Source organism: Meleagris gallopavo, chromosome 7 (genome assembly GCF_905368555.1).
Source record: "Meleagris gallopavo chromosome 7, MGAL_WU_HG_1.1, whole genome shotgun sequence".
Lineage (NCBI taxonomy): Eukaryota > Metazoa > Chordata > Aves > Galliformes > Phasianidae > Meleagris > Meleagris gallopavo.
Window position 1 is genome coordinate 9,399,220 of NC_139410.1, and position 27,359 is coordinate 9,426,578.

The 27,359-nt window shown below is 38.3% G+C and overlaps 2 protein-coding genes across 7 annotated transcripts; both read right to left on the reverse strand.

The window, feature by feature from the left end:
* GTF3C3 (general transcription factor IIIC subunit 3) lies at positions 1–19,746 on the reverse strand. 5 transcript variants are annotated; one of them, XM_085228598.1, is made up of 19 exons: positions 19,579–19,716; positions 18,308–18,410; positions 14,878–15,062; positions 14,335–14,458; positions 13,637–13,828; positions 13,002–13,167; positions 11,837–11,984; positions 10,372–10,444; positions 9,531–9,620; positions 8,400–8,503; positions 7,659–7,854; positions 7,014–7,216; positions 6,676–6,777; positions 5,628–5,763; positions 4,731–4,968; positions 4,219–4,409; positions 3,147–3,271; positions 1,393–1,545; positions 1–660 (listed from the first exon to the last, which is right to left on the reverse strand). In XM_085228598.1, exons 3-19 carry the CDS (start codon positions 15,010–15,012, stop codon positions 538–540), a joined length of 2,499 nt encoding a protein of 832 aa, XP_085084724.1. In that variant the 5' UTR covers positions 15,013–15,062; positions 18,308–18,410; positions 19,579–19,716; the 3' UTR covers positions 1–537. The 5 variants fall into 5 exon arrangements, with proteins under 5 accessions (XP_085084724.1, XP_085084721.1, XP_085084722.1 ...); XM_085228595.1 differs by lacking the exon at positions 19,579–19,716 and adding an exon at positions 19,125–19,329; XM_085228596.1 differs by lacking the exon at positions 19,579–19,716 and adding an exon at positions 19,125–19,328 and having other exon boundaries at positions 7,659–7,830.
* On the reverse strand, positions 19,682–27,290 carry C7H2orf66 (chromosome 7 C2orf66 homolog). Of its 2 annotated transcripts, XM_085228599.1 has the most exons (6): positions 25,616–27,290; positions 24,041–24,152; positions 22,807–23,235; positions 22,130–22,274; positions 21,036–21,236; positions 19,682–19,819 (listed from the first exon to the last, which is right to left on the reverse strand). In XM_085228599.1, the coding sequence occupies exons 4-5, from the start codon at positions 22,250–22,252 to the stop codon at positions 21,054–21,056; spliced, it is 306 nt and encodes a 101-aa protein (XP_085084725.1). In that variant the 5' UTR covers positions 22,253–22,274; positions 22,807–23,235; positions 24,041–24,152; positions 25,616–27,290; the 3' UTR covers positions 19,682–19,819; positions 21,036–21,053. The 2 variants fall into 2 exon arrangements, with proteins under 2 accessions (XP_085084725.1, XP_010711697.1); XM_010713395.4 differs by lacking the exon at positions 22,807–23,235.
* Positions 27,291–27,359: the final 69 nt, after the last annotated feature.

Sequence of the window (27,359 nt, forward strand, 5' to 3'; positions counted from 1 at the left end):
TTAACTTCAGAATTTTTATTAACAAGTTCAGAAGGACAAAAGTAACATGGATTTCAACAAAACAGAAATCAACCTTGTAGAAGAACAGCTGCAAGGAATATGAACTTCTAGAAACACTGAACACTTAAATAATCTCGGAAATACTGAGTTTTCCATCCTGTAGAAAATTAGTACGAGCCCATTTCTTTCCTCTTTATTACAGTACAACCTTGCTTGTAAGTATTTGTAGTATTGCACGTGGTAAATTTTTCTAAAGAAAATATTGGGCTTCAGTTTTCACTGTTCGATTCTATACCAAAGATCAAGTAGTTCATCAATGTTTGTCAGCCTTGTTCTCAGAGCAAACTGTTTCCATCCATACGTGATGTCGTTCAAACGTCAGAAGTAGAAAAAGTCTATATACAGCATACAAACTATATACAGCACAAGCCACGTCTTCGACATTCAGAAAAAGATGCATACAAAACTAGTTCCCCCAGCACCGCATGATGCAAGGGTTAATACTAAGGGCATCATTTCTACCTGCCACAAACTTCATCACACAACTGCGTAAGTATATAACATCTTTTGAGCCATTCTGGTATTTCCACTGCTGTGATAAATAAGTGACAAGTTAAAGGCAGTATCTCTTCTCAAGTCTGTCTGATCGGTTTCTATTCCCTGTAAAAATAATGAAAAGTTATCTATATGCAAAGATGGTTTAAAAGTAAACTTAAGTGGCTGTTAGAGTGCAATCTATTCACATATTACTGGTTTATGCAGACACTCAGGTGCATAGAAACTAAAGCAGTATTTCTTGTGCCATCCTTTCATAATGAGTTTCCACCTGCTGATAATCACTGAAGAATTGCACTTGTGATATACTCAAAATATTAGCTGTAAATTAGTAGCCAAATCATAAAACAGTAAAGTATTATGCAAATTTGTATTTGTAGGTAACATATTTGTTTCTACAACCAGAATACGAATGCTGCTTTATTTTTCACGCCATCAAAATAATGCTGCTTTGAACTCACAATATCAACTATCACCAACCTTTTTTCATTTACCAATCTTTCCCATTGTAAGTTTTCTACCTGCTCATGCCAAAGCTAGGCAACAAACTTCCAGTCACAAATTACTGCACGCAATATAGATTAAGTTCAGCTATTCAGGTAAAGTTTGGCAAACCTTTTTTTTGCTGCTAATGCAAGCCTATTAGTAAATCCCTCACAATGTATGTCTTTGAAATTAACACACGCAGAACTGCGTAACAGGTAACACTCAGATCTGGGTTTTCAGTGTCAGAATTCCAACACGAATTGTTCTCAACTACACAGATCCTAAGTACTTAACTATGGCTGAGAAATTAACATTGACCTGACATTATGCAGCTCACAAAAGATACGGTACCTCCAAGGTGAGAGGAGGAAGCTCAAGTACTTTTTGGTAATAGTGGATTGCCAGATGCAGTAGCCCCAGCTGGTGAAGGCTGCGGCCAAGGTTGTAGAAAGTTTCTTGACATGGTCCACGTAGGTCCAAATAGCGGTGAAGGAAAGAGAATCCCTGTACACATTTTACGCACATGATAAATGTTCCCATTAAGAAGATAACCATAAAACATACTGGAAAAAAGGTGTTATAATGTGCGTGTGGTCTGGTCTAAGATTGTCTAAGATTTATATGATGCTAATAAAAATGAATGGCATTAGACCAGAACTATCTCCAGTAAAAACAAAAAGAAAAGATAAAGATACAATATTATATTAAAAAGCAGTGTTTTGCTTTACATTGAATGAGTCTTGTGGGAAGCTTAGGAAGAATAGGTAGAAGAGAGGAATTCAGAAGAGAAAAAATTGGAGCAGAGTTTTTCATCCTCTCCTGTGCAGAAACTTACATTTCTTTCCATTAATGCTTTGGAATGTGCTGGTTCCATTGCTAACAGTGGCCTTTCTTTCAGCAATTGTGTTGGTAGACAGAGAAGATAGCTCTGTCAACGTGAGGAATTAGTTCAGAAACTAGCAGCTAATGATCTTGCTTTATGTCACTAGTGTGTTTCTGTGGCTGAATTATTAATCAACTACAATAGGATCACGAGAGGATGTAAAAATAAACTGTCATAAAAGCAAATACTGAGAGAGAAAAACAGGGAAAAGTATCACCAGAGGGTAACGTAAGTAGAACACCAATGTTCTATGTCCAAAAGGAGAACGCAGCATCCATATAAGAAAGGCAATCTGACTACAGAAAGAAGTGGCTGAACATATTAAAATTAGGCCAAAGTTTGAAAACTTAAAATACTCTAAGTTGGATACTAAGATAATTGGTCTTCTTTTAGAGAGATCTGCAGCTTTTGTCACAACCTAAGTAAAAACTAAATTCTTAACAGGCTAGAAATATATGAGAGCTTAAGGTCCTAACTACATTCTGCTGACTCGGAGCTTGGAGGCCACAGGAGTTAAAAGGAATTTCAATGCTGAAGGAGAGTACAGGGAATGACTTTCAAGATTTCATTTGGGCATAATCAGCCTATGGTTTGTAACTGCATCTGGCAGATGAAAAAAAAATATGAATAAGCAAGCTGAAAATCTGAGGGTAGCCTAAATTGGAGCTTGCGAGATCTTTGCAATGAGAGCTATATAGAGGCACCAAAGAGAGGAAGACAAAAAGATGACAGCAAAAAAAAAAAAAAAAAAAAAACAACCACATTTAATGCCTTCTAAGTCTGGAAAGTTTTAAGAAAACCATGGAGTTTGAGACATGTCCATTTAGGGTATGTGGCATAGATTCTACTCTGCAGCACCTCTTCAAAGCTGAATAACAAGTTTAACAAAGCAAAAAGAAAAATAAGAAATAAAATCCAATGTATAGCCATCGAGACTGGAATTAGTAATGTTTCACAAACATTGGTGTCTAACGTAACCACTGTGTAAAAAAAAAAAAAAACAAAAAAAAAACACAAACAGAACAAGCTACCTTTAGGTAAGAGAAGATGAGATTCAGCCAAAATAGAGTTCAGAAGCATACTCATCTGTATTTGTGTTTCACCCTTTTGAAATGCTGTATTAATTAGGAACCGTTATTTACACACAACATGTTGCAGTCCCACCTGTCTATAAACACAAAGCCAGGACACACTACAGGTAAAAATCATCATACTAATTTACCTGTACCAGAAGAGCATGCCTTTTCAATACGTATTTCTGAGAAGCCATGTGGATGAAGGTTAAGCCAATACAAAGACTGTAGAGAGGTTCATCTGGGTTTGCACGAAAGGCTTGCACGTACTGTCCTAAAAGCAAACAGCAAATTTAAAGTGTGAGCTAAGAAAAAAAATAACAGTTGAATATTCTTACCTAAAAATATACATGAAAAAAAAAAATACCACTAAGAAATTGTTACATTTTCAGCACTCCGTGGGATTCTGAAGGAAGATTACAAGCTGTGAGGTAAAACCGTAAACAAAAAAGTATCAGGCACAGAAAGCAAACAAGGTCCTTGCTAGGATTTATATCTTGAATGTGTGGAGAATTAATACCGCATGCAACAGACAGGTTTTGGAAGTACAGTTTCTTATTTTGGTTAAGCTGTCTGTTTATGCAGTTGAAATAAAGACACAGAAAAGAACAATTATTCCCCAATATACTAAATACAGAAAAACAAACTGAACAAATTTTTAAAAAAGCATTATTTAAAAGCATTGAAAAGATAAATGACACAGTGACATATTACTGTCTCTAGCACAATGTGACCCTTTGGCCATGACTAAGGCTTTCATGCATTACAGTGAAAACAAATAATTGTTGCTACTAAACATCAATAGAACACGCATCTCCATCTCCAACACATCTCCATTATGACTTGGAGGCATCTTAAAACAACAGGCTTACTTCCAAGGCGTGTTTAAGATGTCCAGTCAACATTATTTGCTATTTAAATTATTCTGGTTTTGTCTTTCCTCATCTTTATTACCATTAGCCCTCTATTATCTTTACAAGTTGGTTATCTTTGCAATGCATACTAAACTTGGAAGAAAAAAAAAGTCAGCTTAACTCTTATTAGGAAAACTGCACTGATGCTTTGATTTGGTACAACACAATCAAACTATCAGGTTAATACTATGAAGCCATACAGAACTTTCTGATATATGAAAAAATGACTGTTTCTTCCATAAAAAAAAAGAAAACAAAAAACAGTATACACTTGTATTTGTTAAAATTAGAAGATTAATGACATTACCAAGAGCATGTTTGAAGCTGCCAGATACAAATGCATTGTGCCCATTTAGGACACACAGTGCATGATTATCCGGATTTTTCAGCATTAAGCGGAGACAAAAGCGATGGTGACGGACATCCTGAGATTGCATAGTAACTTGATTGAAGATGTTCCACAGCTGAGGTTTATTGACATTTTCCATTACCATTATTCTATAGAATGAAAAACATACAAGAAATTAGTAAATGCTACACAGTAAATAGTACACCTACAATAAAAACAGCTTAAGTGACTGAGGGAAAGCTGGCGATGAAAGACAGAACCAAGGGTTTTAGACTAATCAAATGACCTACTGCATTATACGTTATTTTGTAATCAAAGGCCATCAGAAACTCCTCCTGCTTCAGTAGGCTTATCTGTTTCAGGGAAAGCTGGAAAGCACTAACCTACCTCCTTCAGAAATCCAGCAGTATGATTACAGCCTTGGAGGAAGTAATTAGAGAACAGATTGTTCTGCCTTCTCAGTTCCCTACCTGATATAATTGTATGCTTTTCTGAAGTTCTTGTCCAGGATTGCAGCGGAAAGCCCAAAGTATTCCAGCTCCTTGCGCTTCTGTCTGTCATCGTAAAATGAATAATATTCTAATGAGGAATCTACTAGTAGCTCAGCCTCCTTGTACCGGGAGAGGTCACACAGGGAATATATAGCCTTCAGGAGAAGGTTCCACCAGTCATCCTTTGTCAAAACACTCGTGAGAACAGCAAAAATCGCTGAAAATATGGAAGACAGTAAGTCAAGAAAATTGAAACAAGAGAGAAAATCTTTAAAAAAAAAAAAAAAGCACACAAAAACATGCACACATCAAACTGATCTTTTAAGAAGTCTCAGCGTTAACTGGCAAAATAAATCATTCACTTTTTCTTCCTCTGTTTAAGAGCAGTTTATAAAATGCAAGCAGAAAACAGGCAAAACTGGAAACAAATGATAAGAAATACGTTTTGAGTTGTGAACACAGCACAGGAATGCATTAAAGTTATTCTTCTTCATCTTTCAAACAGTGCTTAAGAAACTGTAGTCTGGTTCAACTAAGTCTGTTCAGTTCAATAATCAGATGGCTCTTAAAAGAGATATAACATACATATTTCTGCGATTTTCTAGAGCTGCATGCATTGTGTCTTTGTGCTGAGAGGAATGCTGGGACCATATGGTTTCTATATGTCCTTCTCTACCTAAATTATTCAGTAATTTTATTATTTTTCTCTAAATGAGCTTGTTCCCTGAAGCTATATTACCTCACATTTGCTGCCTTCCATGTCCTAGAAATATGACGACGTTTGCATGGATTTAGCATGCAAAGTAGTAACATTTGTTTCATTTTCAAGATAAAGCAGTTAATCTTCTTGCTTTGTTTTTAATAAACATTTGTTACCTTTCGCATCACAATTTGCTGCCTCCTGATCATCGTTGTCGGAAATTTTATTCCTCGGCACCTTTATAAGGTAGAGGTGTCTCTCTCCAGACTTGGAGCTAGATATCAAACACACCTGAGCTCTGCTCATTGCAACCTACAGACAAATTTAAAGGCAGCATTTCAAATCACATTAATAAATCCTATCTCAGATACAGTGTTATGACCATGCTCATACGGCCCACTAAAACAGTCTGCTGCTTAGAAATGCCACAACAGAGCAAGATCACACAAGATAACATTCCCAATAGGTATATTATCTCTGAATTGTCTCATACTTCACCGCAAACTGGGCTATGCAGAAAAAAGACAGAAACTCTTCCAATGACTTTAAGACTTCTCCTGGGATTGGAACATCCCTGTGTATATTCAAAACAGAACTGTTTGTGCAGAACAAAAACGACACCATTCTGTCAGTACCAATTCTAGAAGGATGTGGATGGTCAGCTGTTCAGTCAGTGTAATAGAACGGATATGGCTCAAATCAAATGGATAGAATCAAGGCTTAAATATTCCCCTCCCTCACCTTTGAATGAAAGAAGGGAAAATAACGAAGTAACACGGATAACACTGCTGTATTTGTTAACTAAATAAATTCTTCCTTGCTCATTAAATAACATGATAGATTACATAATTCAAAATGAAGTTATTAATATACAATCTAGTATCTAAATAAAAGTAGATCTGAAAAAAGCATTATGTTGACTTCTAAATAGGTAAGAAGCAACTTTAGTACTTGGATGTTCTCCGTATGTTCAGAAATAGGGAGCTGAAATCAGTGTATTGAGAATTATACTCACAAATGATGCTCTATTCTGAAGAGCAAACAACAACATTGTTACAGGCCCCAAGAATTAGTAGGCTCTCTGAAGGATTTCCATCCAATAAAACTATGAAAATACTTGCATATCAAAACCACTACTTTTCTTCCTGAGCTTGTTTGTCCCTTGTCTTAACTCAACTTGTAGCTGTCCAGTTTGCTAAAGCATAACTGCAAAGACAGGCTTACCTTCAACAGCATTGCCAGCATTGTCAGTAAAGTGTCTATGTAACCGTACGTTTTGCCTTGGGAATACAACAGTGTAGAACGATGGAGGAGTAACTTTAATTCCTAGGTAACACCAAATATCATTATTCAACCATTCACAAAGAATTTATGAAACAAACAGTTATTAACACAACACAGAATTAAAAGAATTGTAAAATCTGTTAAAAAACTGCACGTGTCAATCTCTGGTCCTACACCTTTGAATGATTAACATCAAAGATGATTAACATCTTTGAATACTACCATAGTCTGTCAAATACCATATCCTAAACTGGAAGCAAAGAAAACACCTTGCTCACCTGCTGGGCAGCATTAGCATCCTGAGCCAGTGTATCTGGATCATACATTTGTTCCAGAGCCTCCAGAGCTTTCTCAGGCCGGCCGAGTTGCTGCTGTAGTGTTGAAAGTGAGATTCTTGCATCCAGATGCAATGGAGCAAGATCAACAACCTTAGCATAGCTCTCTGCGGCACGCTCCATGTGTCCCAAAGCCTTCAAGCACTCTAGATATACCATACAAAACACCGACTTAAATGGAAGAAAAAGAAGATTAAATGCTAGGAAAATAGTTAACATACTTTCCAGATGCTCTTCCAGTTAAAACTACTCAATACATGTATTATTAAAGTGAAAATATTCAGAAATAAGCACTGATGCATCTATAGATCCACTTCAGCATCAGTTGATACAAAATGGAATGCAGAAGAGATGCTGTTCATTTAGATGAAAATAAAGTATTCATAGCTGAAGGTAATTTCAGTCTGTAACAAAGACAAAACCCTCACGGCAGGGTTGTCATAGAAAACTCCAGTTATAGTTTTGCAAAGAAATTATTGTTCAACACGCACATCTAAATTCCAGTGATCTTAGATAAAGCTCCCTGGAAATACTCAGCACTGTGCTACCATCTCTTAGTACCACGTTTTCAGCAGCCCCCCCCTTAACCTGCATGCCGAAGCCAGACGACAGCCAAATTGTATCGTTCAGAACAGACGAGGGCACTCAAGAGAGGCAGGGCTGAGTTGTATTCTCCAACATCCAGAAATGCCTCTGCAACATCCAAATACAAGTCACCCATTTCTTCCGGATTTTGTTCCACCAGAGTGGTCAAAAGAGGCTTTAAAAGCAAGCAAACAAAATACTAAAACCCACAAATAGTCACCAACAACACTGCTTTAAGATCTGCTTTTGGAAGCTCCTTTTTATGCTATAATTTTTATGCAGTTTGCATTTTGAGCCATACTTCTTTCACTTCAATATTACTTTAGAAGTGAAAAATAAAGATTTGAATTTCACAGCTGCTGAAAAAGCCACATTTTACTATTCCAGACATTTTACATCCTACTCATCCATACCTTTCATAAGAACATTAAGATTTTTTAGGGCTTGAAAACAAAGTCAAGGTATGTTCCTTAGTATTCCAGACTTGGTAGCGTGGTCCCAGGCCTAACATAGCCCACAGTCTTTCATTTACTGTCCCTTGGAAATATTTCCAGCTAAAGGCATAACATAAAAGGACAAAAATAACATTTCTACTACTAGAGGTTTGGTAGGCATTTGTCTTGGAGTGGCAGGAAAGCAAAAAGAATCCCCAAAGCCCTCTCAACGACCTCAGTCATATGAAGACAGGAAAAAAATAATTTGCTTTGTTAATTTATCCTGTCTTCTGAGTTTGTTTCTACTTACGCTGAGAGGCTCTAGGATATTCAAGTGTACCAAGCACACCATCAGCTTGACTGTGATGTCTATGGGAACCCCTTCAGGTATACAGCAGCTAACTTTCTCCACAGCTGTGGAAAGAAAAAATTTTCTCTGAGCCCTTAAGCTTTAACAACCATTTCACAGAGCCCCACATCCTCTCCAGACTATGGTGAGCTACAAAGAGAAGAATACTCAGACTCTAGCAAATGTTGGTGTAGGCCTGCTCTCTTCCCTTCTTTTATAACTTATCTGATAGCTGGAAGAAGTTATTTCTCATCTCTCTGATCCTTACCATTTTATCTGAAATATCAAGTGCTATCAGAGTCTGCACTGACTTCAACAGCAGGATCTGCAAGATGTGTTCAGTGTTCCCCTTTTGGGCTTGTTTTGTAAAGCTTTTCTTTAGCAATATAGGCACCCGTACCCTCTTCTCCTGCCTTTCTCTAGGAAATATCCAGTATTAAGCTATTTTTCCCTATTAAACTAAGTGCTGTGTACGAAGGACCTGGCTGTGCATGTATACAGTTAGATACAGATAACTACAGAACATTATGTTACACACAGCACAAATGCAATCTGATGAGAATGAAAGCATGAGTGCTAGCAAACTGGTACAAACTTTCCTATTGCATTTCCTGCACATCCAGTCACTACACATCCAAAGCACTCTGTTCAAGTTTTCCTTTACCTTAATCCTTATACTGAACATTTAAAGGGTGACCATTAAAACCTGATAAAATAGTGATTTCCAACTTAAGGCTTTCCTATGTATGACCTTGTACATCCACATACAGTTACAGCAAATCACAGTGTGCAGATTAATTCATCATTCTCACCCAGCACGAAAGTGACCATTCACCTACTGGTAAATTCACATAGAAATAAAGAATTTTATTTTCAAACTGGGTAAGTCCTGGGAGAATGTTTTGACTTTGGTGGCTGGATGCGTGAACAGTAAATTCTGAGTAAAGACGACAGTATGCAAGGAACCTTTCCTGGATCAAGCCCTATTTCCCTACTGCTAGAAAATCATGATTTTGCTATGATTCCAACCTGATTCCTGAGTATATGATCAGTTCATAGATTTGTACCAGATTTGGCAACTCAGCTACTTACCTGCAGCGCTCGATTCAGCAGCCGGATCACCTTGGTTGTCAGTCACTGCCTCCTGGCTTTGCTCAGTTTCTACCACTGCTGCTGCATCATCTTAAGGGAAAGAGATTACCCTTAGTAGCACCAGCTAAGCCAAAAATTACTTAATTGTGAATACCAGTCAAGTGTGGATTATACCTATGATGGGTTTGGACTCAATTACCAAAACAACTGTCCTGTTCAATTACAAAACAAACTGCTACAGAGCTGGCATGCTGGGTCACTTCACAGCCCAAACAGAAGCATCTTTAGACTCGAGCGATGGTTTTCATGAAACAGATTTCTTAAAGAGGACGTGTTTTATTAAAGTCAAAATTGCAGACAAATACCCCTAGATATTTGTGTATCACAACATTTAAATGTTTAGGAAAAGTAGTATAATTTACAGAATATTAGTTTCAGGTCAAAGTTTGATATTCTTGAGAATAGATAACACAAAGTTTATCCAACTTTTTTTCAGAAGTTATTTAGCTAGCAGAAATAACTGGCCTGACATTATCACTCAGAGGAATGTTTAGAACTTTAAAAGGCCCCCAACTGCAGGGAAGATAGTCCTTGTCTCTAATGAGTCACCAGGGCTAACTGAACATCAGAGTAACTCCTCAGAGAACATTGAGGTCATGCAATGTAACTCATTAAAGACACTGAAGAGTTTCAAAAGTGAAACTCTCTGTTAATATGCGTCAAAACATAGCCATGAGTTGAAAAGGTAATGGAAAGAAAAATGTCACACCAGATGAACAGAAGAAAAGCGTCATATTAGATGAACAGAAAGGTCCTACTAACCTGGTTGTTAACTACTTACCTTTTTTCTCCTCAGCAGGACTTTTTTCTGATGCTTTCCTTTCAAGTACAATTCCTGCATAATCAGTAATAACCTAAAACAGAAGAGTAACTCAGATCGTCTTAAAGACTTTAAGAATATATGCAGCAATCAGCCTACATGGTAGTTTCTTCAGATATCACAGAAGTTGTCAGAAGAAAGGCAGCCTTTCTTTCACTTAGGGTTAGCTCACTAGTATAGGGTTTCATCACCCTATGTCTTTATCCACTATTTCTGGTCTAATCAGCATATTTTTAGGAAATAAAACAGTAACTTTCATCATAACTAGAAAAGTTTTGTTTTGCTTAAACATTTTTAGCTTTTTATAGCTTTAAGAAGATAGGTATAGAAAGCAAATCACCATGTAAACAGCTAAGTTTTTTCCACAGATTTTCCAAAGTGCTCCTAGGTTTGCTCATCCTAACACAATGCAAGGAAACTGCACTGTTCATCTCATTTTAAAAAAGATAAAACAAAATTCACAGCTACCTACAATCAGACATTTTACAAAAGCCCTGCTCATACATTATAACCTCAGTAAAACCACATAATTCAACAGAACAACTTAGTAAGGGAATGAAAATCAAAGACAGACTACTCAAGATATTCACTTGCCCACAGAGGGCTGTGAGAGGGGAAACACAGAAGTGCAAAGGATTGTTGGTTTGAGAGCTAGCGCCATTTGGCATTTTCATTCAAGAATTGTAAAGTAAATATTTAGGTAATAATTACTGTTGCCAAAACAAGAGTGTCAAATAAACACATGGCCCTCAGTTTACTGGCTTAAATACAGATTCAGCTACCTAGGAACAAGAAACACCATCATAGCAAGAGACCCGAGGAGAACCATCAGAAAGAGACACAGAACAGTTCTACAATTGAGTACTGTATTAACAAATCTTGTACCCAAATAATAAGTACAGAGAATTATCTATTTAAATTTTTGAACTTGAAAGAGGTACAGGGAAGAGTCAGTAGAACTGTCCACAGGCTTGTAATGCTTTACACTGATGAACAACAAAAAAATCTTATGTAGGAAAAAAAATAAAGAAGTAAAGTAATATCAGCAAATAAGAATGTTTAGAAGGAGAATTAAGAAGCATTAAGCCATTCAGTGCCACTCTTTTAACCTTCACCTTAGAGAATGCCCTTTGCTGGTAGTACAACAGACCCCCAAATCAGCTTGTAGCTATCCCCTGGCTACTGAGGTTATGGTAGTTGTAGAGGACAGAAAAGACTCCAAATCTTTAAATGTGGAACAGTAAATGAGTCTTATCAGCCCCAGCGTTAACTTCAATGCTGATTACTATGGAACTAATTGGAAGCAATCTGATCAGCTCTATTGCTACAGAAATACGACTGTATTTAAGAACTACAGGAATATAAACTGTCCATCCTGTGTGACAGTTGCTGAACGCAACAGACAAATGCATGTAGTTCTCCATACCGCCAATGCTTTATCATACTGCTTGGAGGAAATATACAGTTCAGCTGCTATATTAACATCTTCCATGGATACAAGGCTCTGATGTTTATTAAAGGCTTCTTCTATGATCTCAATAGCAGAGGCAGCATCATTGGCTTCATAATAACTCCTACGAAATGCAGACAAGGCATATTAAGTATCTGAGATAAGTGACAAGATGTACTTTGATCATAAGCAAAAGGTTTTTCGTATTTCTTTCTTTCTAATCAGCAGAGCTTGCTCCAAAAGTAGTGCCTCCTATTTGTTTCCATGGAAACTACAAAAGAGACAACACAATAGCACTATTTGATAGAGCAAATTCCCAGTTACAAAACACTATTTTTCAATGCAGGCATCACCACTAGCTCTGCATTTTCATTAGCAGTAAATGAGAGCCTGTGTGCCACTTGTAAAAATCCACATGGCCATTCAGAATGTGGCTCGTCCTTCACTAAGTAGTCATCACTGAAATGCATCACCCACTGCCTCACTGGGCTCACATCCACTGTTTGGTCTCCACAAATGTTCAGTAAGGATTGATGAATGTCAGTGGGTGCCATTTTTTCCATGTGGAGGAATGCCTCTGCTGGCATCTCTCACATGGCAACAATGGGATATGGGGGGACACATCTGCCACAAGATAACTTCTATGACTTGATCTGCACCCATTTGCAGAAAAGAGGAAGATGTCTACTTACTCCAGCAACAAATCAGAATCCACACATACTGTTGTGCTGAAGACTGCATTTCACATTGAATAGTTTATTCCATTTAGAGTTGCTGGCAGTAAGGTTCTGAGTCTCTAGTATCTGTGTAATATCATAAAAATGTACTGTATTTGTATACAATTGTATACTATAGGCTTTTTTGTAATCAGTATCTGTATTTTACTCTCCAACTCTAAGAGAGTACAACACTTCTGTGACAATGCACTGACTGTGCACAAAATAATTCCCACATGTCAGGAGCTGGAAGCATCACAGTACATGAGGGGTGCATGCTTGCATGTTTGTCATCTCCCAGCAGATACACCTGCGTGCCCTGATTTCAGCTGCATACCCAACCTGAATCAGCAAAAGAGCTTAGTAATACCAGACTTCGAGAAGCTCTGGGAAACCAAATCATCCAATTTTGAAGTCCAACTTACTTTGCCATGTCTCTAGCCAATTGCATAAACCGCTCTCCATCAGAGGGAGACAGAAGATTCAAAATACGCCTGTAGCCGTCCATAGCTAACTTATGTTCCCCCAGCTGCTCATACAGGCTTGATCTCTCCCATAGATAACGCACATTGGTTGGGTCATACTTCAAAGCTGTAAAAAGGAAAAGCATGCTAGTAGTCAAGCTGAGAAAAAAAACACAATAACAGATTTCATATTCATCTACACCACTGCCAAAGTCCTGGCAAACATCAACAGTTTCTAACTAGATAACAGCTAACAGAAAAAACAGTATTTACATCCTGAGGGAAACAAAACAGACTGCAAAACATGTACATGCCCCTGGTGAAAGAAATTCAACTAAGACTCTTTTTTATTCTCTGAAATCATAAAGTAATACGACTGACAATGTCAGCAGACACGTTATTACACACAAAAGCTTTCTGTAAGAAAAGGACATGATCCTACATTAAAGATTCATGGATCTTTTACCAATGTCTGGACAGAGGTACCAGAATCCTAACAAAATGCAACAAACTAAAACAGAAAGCAGAAGAAAATATAGCAATTGTCATCAGCACCTAACATTTACTTTAAAATATTAAAATTACTGCTACATTACCTTTTGCATAGCAAAAAATAGCTTGTTTAATATTGTCCTGCTCCAGTGACATCTCTGCCAGTCTGACCCATTCCTCTGTATTGCTAGGATTTAAGTGAGCAGCAATCAGTTCAAACTGTAATGACTTCTCCATATCACCCTGGTCTTCATAGATCATGGCAAGAGTGGAAAAAGGCTCGTGAGCAAGAGGAGCTACAAAAAGACAAAGAGAACAGTTAAGAACTATTGTTTTAAGAACTACATGAGAACAAGTAATTTGACTTTCTTCAAACTACAGATATCAGAGCTGTATGAAACATCAATATCATTGTTACAATTCAGAAAATAAGTTTTGCAGACAGGTTTCCAATGCCTTTTCTATAAATCATCAAACAAGTTGACTAAACCTCACAACAACTATTTGCAGTGTTTTTTTTTTTAAATCAGAAGTCATGCCAATAGCTCTGTATTTTCCTTCTAGTTCTACAAAGACAATAGAAGTAATGTGTATAAAGCTGCAGAATAAGGGTGCTAGTTTCTTCTCAAAAGCAAAACAATAATGGAAACGCACCACATATTCCTAAATTTCATACTAGTTACACAATGACATCCTTCGTGCTGAGCATTTTCCTCACCGGGGAAGCCACAGTGAATTTCCTGATACTCATGGCAATTTTATCCCATATCTGAAACTAAGATCTTCTACCACTCTAAAATACCTTGTCGAATGATTTCCATGCACATCAGAATAGCCTCCTCCCGTTCTCCTCGAGCAAACCTGATATTGGCTTCTCCCATTAGACCCCTCAATGCACGAGGAAGTTTGCTGCGAGGCCTTTTCTCCTAAATGGAAAAGAGAAACTATTTCTACCAATGATTCAGTTATGTCCAAATTCAGGAGACCTCAGTTATACTTGTGCTTCAAAGAACCAAACAACAAACTATTTAAGGGCGAGTGGCGTTCAAATGACTGACCAAGGTATTTGCTGATTTTTATAACTGATGGAGTAACTCCAATACCTAACACAAATAAAATCCAGACACTGAAAAAGACTCACTTCATTATTTCTGAAAGTTTTCAAACAGGAACCTACAGTAATTTTTTAGAAAACCAGAAAGGATGCATCAACCTAAGCAGAAGCATCCTACATAGCACTATTTTCAGGCAAGCATCTCAGCAATAGCTAAGATGGTGCAAACCAGTATTTATTTACTATACTTCATGAAATACAGAGAAGTCAGGTGAAGATATAAATACTTGCTTTCATCATTTTCTTAGTCTCTCGGTTAAGTACCATCTCCAACACAAAAACATCTCCAGCTGTGGGTTGCTCGGCAGTTTCTTCCTCCTCTTCTTCCTCTTCCTCCTCTTCCTCATCTTCATTTTCGCCAATCATGGATGCAAAGACCCGATGAACAGATTTACTGACGCCATCTGCAGTTTCTCCTGGTTGAGAAAGTAACAGAAAAGGTTTATGACATACTCCAAAGTATGCTACGTTATCAGGACAAGTGCACAGAAAACAAAATTCTTCACAATTACTAGCCTACTTGAGAGATCTATAAGAAAAAGGCCTTCAGAAACGTAGAAGACTTCTATACAAGCTCTTATATTTTCAAATACTGTCTTATTCATCACTGGTGCTTCGTATCCCCCAACTTCTAACATTTTTTGGATATTTGATAAGAAAGCATGGGGGAAACACACAGAACGAAGCAACAGTTTATTCAACACTCTTCATAAACCACAGAAGAGAAGCAATTTTCAAGCATAGTGGATGGAATAAAACTTTTCAGCTGAAGAGGCCAAGTGAGCAGACAATTCACCAAACAATAATGCAGTGCACAATTTTTAGAGGTAATTTAAAATAAGATCCTTTAACCACTCTATCTATGACAATGAGTACCTCTTAACCTGTGTAAATGCAAAATCCAGATTATTAACATAACTCCAGAAAAATATCATAAACAAATGCATAAAGCTATATGTCCAAAATAAACATGCTTAAAGCACATAATATTAAAACCTTTCATTACAATCTTAACACAGGGTCATAAATGCACACAGAATCTATTTCCAGGCAAAAATGACTAAACACAATCATTTTCTGTATGCTTCTCTTTCTGTGCTTGCCAACAAAACTTTGAAAGGTTAGAGATGGGGGATTGGGCACCTAAAGATTTGATAAAGGTACATTCATAATACAAGGCTGGTACTGAAAAATAAACCTATTGCCAATGGACTAGAGGGATTTGGGATACTACAGCTGGACTTATACCTTTTACAGCCTTATAAATATCATACATTCATAGAACCAGACAATGGCTTAAGTTGAAAAAGACCTCAAGGATCATCAAGTTCCAACCCCCATGCCACAGGCAGCACTGCTCTTACACACTGTTGTTATTATTCTTATTCTATATATTATTCAATACTCAACACAAAATATTCAATATTCTTATTGGATATAATGTTGTTTTTATCCTGACTTAGATATTAAGTGTCTAAAAATCAAGACTATCAAGACTTCTACTCCTCCCCGATCCAAAACAAATAGTTTTTAACCTAATTTCACTTTTATTTCAGCTTTGAACATCAGTGTATCAAAAGTGATTTCAACATTGAACTTTTCTACTGTTTTTCTTCCGACTATCTTAAGTTTGATTCTTCCAGTAACTCTTTACATAAACAAAAGTGATACATATTATCAATGCATCCTTGATTCTACAAACTGCTTTTTAGACTTCTGCATTCTCTGTAATAAGAGCAGAAGTAACACTATGTAATCAGGATGCATTTTCTCTTTGATAAAGACCATGTGCATGAAAAGACATGTAACAGAGCAGTGGAATACAGAGCAGAAGACCACAGCTTGGAACTATGTCAGAGACATCAGCTAAAAGGGAACTGCACACATTTGGCTCCAGCCCCACCTGTAGCATTCTGTTTGTCTTTGCAGGATAAAGTCTGGCCATTCTCTCAAAATCAAGGCAATGCTAAGGCACGTTCTGTGTGAGACAATTTAAGGCCTATTTGCCTATTTTGATATTTAAAGGAGAAGAAAAAAAAAAACCAACAAAAAATAAACAAACAGTAATAAATAATAAATAAACAGAAAAACTATGAGAATTTACAATGAAAATAAAAAATGAATCATAAAATATTACAAGTGAGAAAGAACCCATAAGGACCATTGAGTCCAACTCTGTACAAGAACCAACTTGGAGAAATCAAAGACTGCACTCTGCCGTCTCAAAGCACTGGCAATCCCACGAGACGTGTCCAGCTACTGCATGAAACCCATGCTCTAAAGGTGTCTGAAGCAGACTGCAGCACTCTGAGGCCCAAGCTCAAATCCAGAACCTGAGGAGTAGGATAACTAATCAGTGATACATATGAAACAAAGTGCTGCTTCTACCACTTCCTGAGAGTTCTTACATTATGCAGGATTCCCAAATAACTTGATGTTACTGGGATATAGTTCTACAGAGATTTTACCATTCAGATAGTCAGGAACATCCAGCAGAAAATAAGGAGAGATAAACCTGAGTCCTCTAAGCCAGACAAAGAATAAAAAAAATTATTAGCAACTTAAAAAAAACAACAACAACAACAACAACCCTTCTCTTTTGAGCCATTTTATTATCCATTAGACAGCAGCAGGGGAAGAAAACTCCCAAGCAGCACAATGAAATATCCCTAAATCCTTTTGTCTCAGCCAAGAAGGCTAGCAGAGATGAGCACAGGATCACAGAAACACCAAGGTTGGAAAAGACCTACAAGATCATCCAGTGCAACCATCACCAATAGTTCTCACTAAACCATGTCCCTCAACATAAAATCCAAACGTTTCTTGAACGCTTCCAGGGCCGATGATTCCACCATCTTCCTGGGCAGCCCATTCCACCACCTGACCATTCTTTCAGAGAAGTAGTATTTCCTAACATCCAGCCTAAATCTCCCCTGGCACAGCTTGAAGCCATTCCCTCTAGTCTTATCACCAGTTATATGAGAGAAGAGGCCGAAGCCCAGCTCACTACAACCTCCCCTCAGGTAGTTACAGAGAACAATAAGGTCTCCCCTCAGCCTCCTCTTGTCCAGACTGAATAACCCCAGCTCCTTCAGCCGCTCCTCATCAGGCCTGTGCTCCAGAGCGCTCACCAGTTTTGTTGCCCTTCTGAACCCACTCTAGGGCCTCAATGTATTTCTTGCAGTGAGGGGCCCAAAGCTGGACACAGTATTCAAGGTGCAACCTCACCAGAGGTGAGTACAAGGAGAAAAAACTCCTATGCAGCACAATCAAATATCCCCAAACCCTTTTGTCTCAGCCAAGAAAGCTAGCAGAGATGAGCACAGAAAACCAAAACAAAACACAGGCAGAAGACTTTCTGAGATATGTATTTGTAACTTCAGATCAAGTAAATGACAGAGACTATGTGGTTACAAAGCCAAGAGAACTTTGAAAAACAATGTCCCAGAAAAACCAAAGACGACCAGATCCAACACCTTAACACCAGTGAACAAAGTTAAAGCCTATGCATGCAAATAAACATCCTACAAAGGCATGCACTCTAACAGTGTGCTTCACTGTTCACAGACAGGTTTTTAAAGAAGTTCAACTATTAGAGAGTAAATGCTTTCAGTCCCCTCTAGAGCACATTTTTTGCCAAAACCATCACAGGAATATTTACCATCTGTTTCATCCTGACTTTGGGACTTCCCAGCTGCCTTTCTGGATGAAGAGGGAGCATCTGCGTCGTCGGTGTTCTCCTCAGCAGATGCATTCTCACTGTCCTACGCACATCAACGACATTAGTTACCAGCTTTGCCACGTTCCTCACTCCTGCTTCCCCTGATGTTCAAGATTAGCTTCAGACCAGGGCTTTCAGCTTTTGCACCGCAAATGAAACAGGTGTGCTAAGTGCTATGTTTTCAAATTAAATAAACAGAAAGCTCAGCAACACCTGCTTTCGGACATTCACATTCTAATCAACGAGAGGTGACTCAGGTGGTGACTGTTCACATGACTGCCGGCTGAAGAGGCCGTTGTTCACACGGCACTACGCTGAAATAAGATGGTATGGTTCAACTAAAGTAAAAAATTAAGGTAAGGTAAGGTGAACTCTTTTGGAAGCCTGCATTTTCTAAACACAAAAGACCTCAATTGCACTCCTCGTAGCAGTACGAGGTTGCTCTCAGACGGTACGCGTCCCTCGGTTGCAGCGTGTCCCTCCGTGGCCGCTCAGCTCTGCTCAGATGCTCCAGCGGCAGAGAACGCAGAGCGAGCAGAGCTTCTCAGGGCGCCTCGCCGCGCTCACGGGGAGCCGCAGGGCAGCCCCACGTATCTGCTGCCGCTGGGAAGCCATCAGAGGCACGCGCCGGATGACGGCCCACCGACACCAGCCGGCCAGGCCCGGGGCAGCGTCTGCACCGCCCGAGGTACCGCCCCGCCTCCTCCCGACACAGGGCCCCTCGCAGGCCGCGCCGCTTCCGCCCCGCCTGTCCGACCTTTTCGCGGCTCTTGCGCTCCTCCCGCCGCCGCTCGAACTCCTCGAAGGAGATCTTCCCTTCCAGATAATCGATCAGCTCCGGGCTGAACCCCGACATCGCGCCGGGCCAGCCGGATGAAGCGCCAAGGGCGGGACGCGGTGCTCCGGCTATGGCGCCCGCCCCGCCCAGCGCCTCGCGCTCGGGTTCCGCGCTGCCGCGGTGCGGCCCGGCCCCCACAGCCTAGGCGTCCGGGGCTTCGCCGTCCCCCGGGAGCCGTGCCGTTCCTCACACGGCCGGGAGCCCACGGCGACCGCGGAGCGCGCCTCCGCAGTGCGAGGGCCGCTCGGGGGGTGCCCGAGGCGTTCATCTCCCCGCAAAGCGATAGGCTACTGGTAAAATAATATCTAATGCTCTTTCCGCCCGTATCTCACAACGCTTAGCTCCGGGAAGCGGAAAGGTCACGTTTATTTACCTATTTTGAACAAGGCAGGTGGCATTCCCCTTTTATTCGGACATAAGCACAGCCAGCACTGCCCCCCAGCACCACGCGTAACAACAACGGACAGCAAACGGGAACGGCAGCGAGGTGGTCTCCTCTGGGCGAGAGCTGGAGCAGAGGAGACGTTTAAACTTCCGGCTAGCAGGGAAGAAGGCAAGGCAGCAGCGCTTTGCTGTGGAGGTGAACGCCTGGCCTGAAGTATGAAACTTAACACCTGAAAGAGAGGGGAAACAAGAGCATGAGGCGCCTAGAGAACTACTCAGCGCAGCACCCTGCCTCCGACCACAGCAATGCGTGGCAGAGCTGGCTAAAAGGCCCCGCCTTCCAGACCCTGCTCCCAAGGCTGGAGGGAACCGTGGCTGTCCTGAATCACTTAGCACCGAATGCAGCAGTAGCTCTCTCAGCACTGCTGTGGCATGGCAGAGTGACACCATCCCTGCTCGTGTCCAGTCCTAACCTATTTGTCATGCACAGAGCTCACTGTACCGGGCTTTTTTTCTGTTGTATTTGTTTACTGAGAATAACTTGGTAAAAAAAAGAGAACTTCGATATTAACATCTGAATGCCATCTTGACTGTTACTCATAAGAAGAAGAACAGTGGAGCTGTACCTACAGTTAAGGAATAGGTACAGTTAAGCAGACCTAAAAATCCAAAGCTGAATACTGGTAACGAATCTCTGTCAAACATTGCACGAATCACTTTACATTCAAATCTGACTGAGATCTTTACCTATTTATAAAACAGGAGAAAACAATTGTTAACCTTTTTTTCAGAACCAGCCGTATTCACTGACTTTCAAAATGAGTTAAGAGATCATTTATTTGTTACAGAGTATAGCTGTGCGTAGATAAAGTAGCACAGAAATGTGCTATAAATTGAGGCTGCATTTATTAATAATTCAAGTTTGGCCCTCTTCAACTTTATTTCATATTTATGGAGAAGTGTGAATGAGCTCACAATCACTTTATTCAACCTTCAATTTTAGTGGTAGATGTAAAAGAAACAGTATGCACAGACAGATACAAATACCATATGCTTTGTTAGTACAGTATCTTATGTATAAATGCATTTTGATACATGCATGACAGGAAACCAATAGTCTCAATTTATAATTCTACTAATACCAATTAATAGATAAGGTGGGTTTTCTTTAGTGTCTGTATATTTTTATCATGTTTCTCCAAATGAAAATAAAAATAACATCACAGGCTACATAGACCTGCATGAGCACAATGTGTGCTGTTACAGAAGTAGTAAATACCTCACATATCTCAACCTCATCAATTTCAAAACAACTTCAGGCATGAGTTAAGGTGTCACACTTAATTTCATCTGAAGAACAAGTTGTTTTTATATTTCAGATGCAATTGAGAATTGCTTGAAATCCAAGGATTTCACTGGCTTACATGTAAAAGCATCCTCTTTTACCTTGTTCAGCAGCATCTTTTAGCCTTTTAAGTCGTTTGGAAAAGAATTTTTCCTTTCTTCATAATCTGCAAATGCGGAAGCAATGGGATCTGAGTAGAATATGACCGGCCTTGGTCCTTCATTGTTCACAGTGAAAGTAGCTGGGAAGTTTCTGAGATCGAGACCCCGACCCAAAAAGTATGCCTGGAGTGTTCTGAAAAACTGAACATATTTCAGAAGTGAAAATTGAGTATGCCCAACTGATTAATTATTTCTACTGAAAAATCCCCTCCTATATGGGATAAAATAATCTATTTTGATCATAAACTGGTGTGATATAAGCAATATAATTTGGACATGTCCAGTCTGTCCATGGCTTTACATGTTATGTGCTGTTCCGAGACCACCAACATTTCACTGGTAGTCTGTGCTCCCTACTGAACTAGAGGATTCAAGCCATAACCTTTATAAAGTAGATATGGCAGAACTCTTGCTGAGGGCAAACAGTACCTTTTAGAGAAACCTTTAACAGCACGGAATGTTCTCTAGGAGTTAGCAACAGTGCACAATTGATGTGAATTGGTCCTTTAGATTGCTTAAAAGTAGAAAAATTTAGTCAATTCTCCTTTAAACAGTGGTGAAAACTGTGGGAAACTGATTTTTCCCCCCTCACAAATTCCTTATGAGATCTTGCAAATGTTACCTTAATTATATTTTCTTAGCTGCTAATTAATTTTCAGATCTTCAGCCACTATTCACAAAGATGTGTCAGACGGAAACGTGCTTAAGATGAAGCATGTAACCAGCAGTACACTTTCAAGAGAAACATAATAATCACTCTTCTTCAGGTTCATAAAAGGAGCAGCAGTATAATCAAACTAAAACTGCTGAAGATGTGAGCAAGTTACGTGCATTACTGCACACCGAGAATGCATCTTCAGTTAAGGGGTACATGTACACTGAAGAATGCTCAGCCACTTGTACTTACTATGTCAAGTGCACAGTTACTAAACCCTCTTGCCATTAAATTTAATGGGCAAAAATTATTGTGATGAAAAATAAAAAAAAAAAAAACCCACAAAACTTAGACTGTGTTTCTTGCAGCATTTCCTTACCAAGTCTCTGTTTCTAGGATTATCTAGAGGTTTCCATTTTTCTTCTGGTTCAAAAGGAGCACCCTTTGCCAATCCTCTGACAGCCAACATTGTATATAGTCCCAGGAGCACCACTTTCCACATGTCGAAGAGATGAACGGACTATCTGCAAGGAGGACAAAGAACCAGCCCTACAGAACTGTCACCACCAAATAAAGCAATCCAGAGGAGTTCTGGAAATAACTCATTCATGGCAAGGAAAATCTGCTTACTACAGATTAAATCTGTGTGCCATGAACTTTTTAGGTTCTGTACTAATGTAGTAGGAAGTAAATAAGCATTTCCCATATTAAAGTTATTTCTAGATACTGGTTTCTTTCTGAAAGGAACTAGTTTGACACTTAAGAAAGGATATTTGCATTTGTAAATTTACATTTGTAATTACATTACAACCATTTTCACTGGCTGAATAGTTAAAGTGTCCAGTCTACAGGCTCCAAGGATAATGCAAAACTATGGCCTGAGATGCAGATAGCTCAATTATTAAAACTGCACAAAAGGAGAATGTACTACATATATTAATAAATGTAATAACAGTACAGTCTGGCATAAGATACTGAAGAACAGTTTCACACTTTCAGTCAAGAAAAAAAAGATGATCGCATTCTACCTTTCACTCTCTTTAAAATAAAGCTTACCAGTGAATTTTGCTCTGGCTTGCTCCTTCTTGCTTAGTTCTCCTTGTGATCTGTGAATGAACTGATCTCTGCACTTATATTTCTAGTGGACTGTAGGTGGGTGTCAATGACGTTAGCAGAAGTTCAAAAATACAGTAATGATTCCATTTCCATCCATGACATAAAGACCCTTGAGAATTTCATCCTTAATACTCTTAAGACCTGTTGCTATTGAACATTGCAGTGCAAATTCCTCCTAACACTGTATTGCAGAAAATTGGCAGTATGCATAGAGGAAGTTTAAAACTATTTCCAGCAGAGATAGCAGAGCTGTATCAAAATACTGGTTTTAATTAAAAATAATTTATGATATCTTCGGAAAGGTGACAAATAATTACAGGTGGTAGAATGGTTTTCAAGCAAGATGAGATACAGATCATTTTCTTAATGCTGGAGAGAGAGAAAAGCAGAGACTGTTTCCAAATTCATAATATTTTAATGAAAGTGTTGCTTTCCTACCCTGATTTTATCAGCAGGCAATATCCCCAGTGATACTACAAGCTAAGACAAAGCCTGCAAAAACAACTATGCTAATTTGTCTTGGCCTTATTTTGTAGCAACCTCCAGCTCAACGCTGCTCAATTTTTTTTGCCTATACATTTATTTCACACTTCTCTCTCCTATTTAAGTGATATTTTGGTTAATATAATAAGATAAATCTCTAAACAGACATTTTAAAATGAACATTTTTTGTTAAGATACATCTTTATCCTACCCCTAATTTCATAGGGGTAAAGAATTCCCAGCAGTATTAGTTTCATAATTGCAGTAACCTATACAAGTATAATTTGTACTATTCAGCTTGTATATTATTCTAAACCTTATTCTAAAGGTTGAAATTAAAAAAAAAATCACTGAAAAACAATAATATTAAAAAATATATATTCATCAAATTCAACCAGTTACTCCTGTCAAAATGGAACTTCCTGATAATAAACTCATCAATGGTTCATAGACTCATCAGTGCCAGAATCGCAGTAGCAAGAGAAAAGCCAGTAAGGAAGCTTTCTTATTTCCTATTTTTTCAGGTTGTCACTACTTTCCATTTAAATTTTGTTAGACAAAAAAGTGATTCATCTGCTTGCTAACAACATGGGATGCAAGTTATTTTTCTACCCAAGCTTCAGGACTGTGAGGACAGTTAGTGAATTACTGAAAGCATATCTTTGCATCATTTCTCATGCAAAACACACACCTTGACCAATCCTTTCTTGTTGAAAAAAAAAGCATCTCTCTTCATCATGTCAAACCATGAGATATCTTCACATTTGCATAATCCAATGTAGTTCCAAAATTTTAAGCCGAAACTGAAAGAGCACAGAGAGCAGTTTGCATAATGTTCCAATACCAGAGCACTGTTATTTTGACATTTTCATCTAAAATCAGAGTAAAGTAGTATAATATATCTCTTTACTTGAAAAACAGGCTTTTGTTGGTATATTTGTTTTGGGAACCATTCCTAGCCTACTCAAGCCTACATATTCAACAACCATCATGCCATGATCCTCTGCATCTCAACTCCCTGTCCATAAAATGAGGACTTCCCAGTGAAATAACATCTATAGGCAAGTTTTATCCTTCTCATCAGATATCCACAATTGTGTGTAGCTCAGAATTTAGCACTAATATCCCACAGCAGTCTTCTGATTTCCTTAGCTTTGTGTAAAAGCTGCTGCCGCTACAGTTATCTAAACCCAGCTGCTTTTGTTGGTTTTGTCTGATTGATTTTATTCCCAAAAGATGATGTATTTTATTTACATTTGGGGTTTCTCAAATTAAATACCCTTAGTCTTGTGCTAAGATATCAAATGGAAATTACAGAAAGTTTGAAACAGAGTACACTCATTTCCCAAGCGACCTGCCTCTAAGATCAATTCTAAAGAATCTTAAGAACAAGCTACCTCTCAAATTCTGAAGAACTAATTTTTATACCATTTAAAAAAAGAGAGAAACTGCATAATCAGACACAAGGAGAATTAACCCTTTTTCTTAATGATAGAAGAGCAGATGTAAAATAAAATTATGAAGGGAAATAGCAGGTCTGGATTTTACAATGATAAAGCAATTTTAGATGTTTTAATGAACAGTTTAAAAAAATGCATGACAACATCCTAATTTCTTTCCAATATACGGTTCAGTTACTCAGCAGCCCCTTTAGAGCCACCACCTCAACTGGCAGGGACGCCTTAAGGTAGAACACCTAATTATCTATGATCAAGAGAACTTAAAATAGTTGTTTGGGATTCTCTTTTCTTTCTTAGATAGGAATCTGAATGATCCTCTATCCACAAAACTTGCTTGTGTTGAAGAATATTTCTTAATCTTCCTCATCATGACTTCAATTGCTTTCCGTCAGTCTTTGGTTTCTTTTTGCTGAGACCCCAGTCTCTGCAGCCAGAAACTTGGCTCAGAATTTTATTTCTGGTGCTTCCTGAATAAATTCAAAAACTGAGATATACTGATACATCAGCTGATAACATTTCACCAAAGTGATATTAACTAAAGAAAATACAAAAATCTTCAGTCTTGATTCCTCTTACACTCAGTGTATAATCAGGTGTATAATCAAATGCACATTTGAGCCCTGTGTATATGCACAATCAATATCTTTAAAGTGAAGAAGTGGCTTATTTTAAGACAAGAAACATACAGCTAAATTTGAAATTCCACCTAAATTTAGTCACAAGCAAGACATTTTCTGCTTGAATTCTTTGATGGTACTCACTGCTAAGGTCAACAGGTCTCTGATCAGCTCTTTTCATTTACTTACCATCAAGTAAGCACAGGTGTATATACACAGCTTTACTTTCCTCCACTCTTCCCTTGGTAAATGCATGTCCAATGCCCCATCTTCATTAGTCAGAGCCCAGTAACACTTCAGGTGGCAGGCTGTCAGCACACAGCAGTGGTAAAGAAAGCACAGATGATTCAGTTCTGTTGCCTAAAAAACAGATCTTCCTAACCTGAATCCCATCCCACCAAGTTTATTTTAGACCTATTTATCTTAGAACTGTTTCTTCTCTACAATAGTTCATAACACTTGACTATCCACATCATTTTGTTCCTTAATCATTTCACTAGTTTGAATATCTTGTGGAACTGATTTACTGGTTTGTAAATCAGTGTTTCGATACCAGCTAGTTACCCCTTGTTTCTACTACATCGTCACCTTTATAAATATTTATATTCTCCCCCTGGGACTTCCTATCTTAGTTCTGATATCTTTGCTTCACACCATGACCACTGCAATAGCAGACATCCCTCTGTGCTGTTGGAACAGAGTTTCAGCAGGCTGTTACAATTTGCTGTCAGACAGAATAGCTATAAAACAGATTGGTCGGTGCTGTTTGCTCAAACCCTTTCAAACCTCCAATGGTGATGTGATCACCTCTCCTCACAATCCTCCTTTCCAGCTCCAGGAGTGTTCACAAACTTGTGAAATCAACAAGAAGAGGTATTTTTCCTCTAGAGGCAATGACAGTAAAGAAAAAAAAAAAAAAAGCTTGGTTTACAGTTTGGGCTTACATTTCAGTTCTTTATTTAACTTAAATAAACAAATATCAAAAAGCCAGAACAGCAGCAGTTTTATTCAGCCATTACTTTATTTTTACTTCAATTTTTTCCTTCATTTGATTTACTCCAAAAGAAAGCTGTGGGGGATATGCAGTATATGCACCAGTAAAACATGTTGAGGACATCTGTAAATTTGCAACAAGTGTTATTGCTTTAGGACTGTTATGGTATCCCCTAACAGAATTCAGACAGTTAGGTTGACTGATAAAGCACGTAGATAATCAACAAATTCAATTAGAATGTATTTTCTGTAAGTAGTCTTTAAAAAAAAAAAAAAAACTCGATAAACTTGTATTATTACTTTCTAAGCTAAAAGCATTTACACTAAAAATTATTTGATCTAAGACTGTTAAAACTTACTGCCATTTTTTTCTTTGCCAATATGTTACAGTTCTTCCAAAGTCAAACATTAGTATAAAATCATATTAATACACTAGAAGTACACTTACACAAATTGGACTACATTGATTCCTCCTCGGAGAATAGTACCTCATTTAATAAGTGCTTTCCAAGGCACATGTCAGTGTTCTGCATTTTTGAATGTGATCAAATTTAAGCACTGGGTTTTTCTCAAATTGCCCATGTAGAAGCATATCTTCAGTAAATCAAGTCCTTAGAAAGTTGCTGTAGTAATGACGTAGTCATTGTGGCATGGTAATACTTGAGTATGTTTGAATTACTTTCTATGCTCACTGTGTTGCACATTCAGTCTCACGCAAGTTCTCTCAAAACAGTAAAAGCCTTGTTCTAGAATGAGAGGCAAACTTAAATCTGGTTAGGCTAGTCACAGAACAAGTTTCACACACGCGATGTCGTATGTAAACTACGTTATTCAACAAATATTTTTCCATTCTATTATATTTCCCATTCAAGATAGCAGAACAGATGTAAAAGCGTAAAATGCAGAAGTTAAGATATTGAGACTTCATAGGCTTCATAAA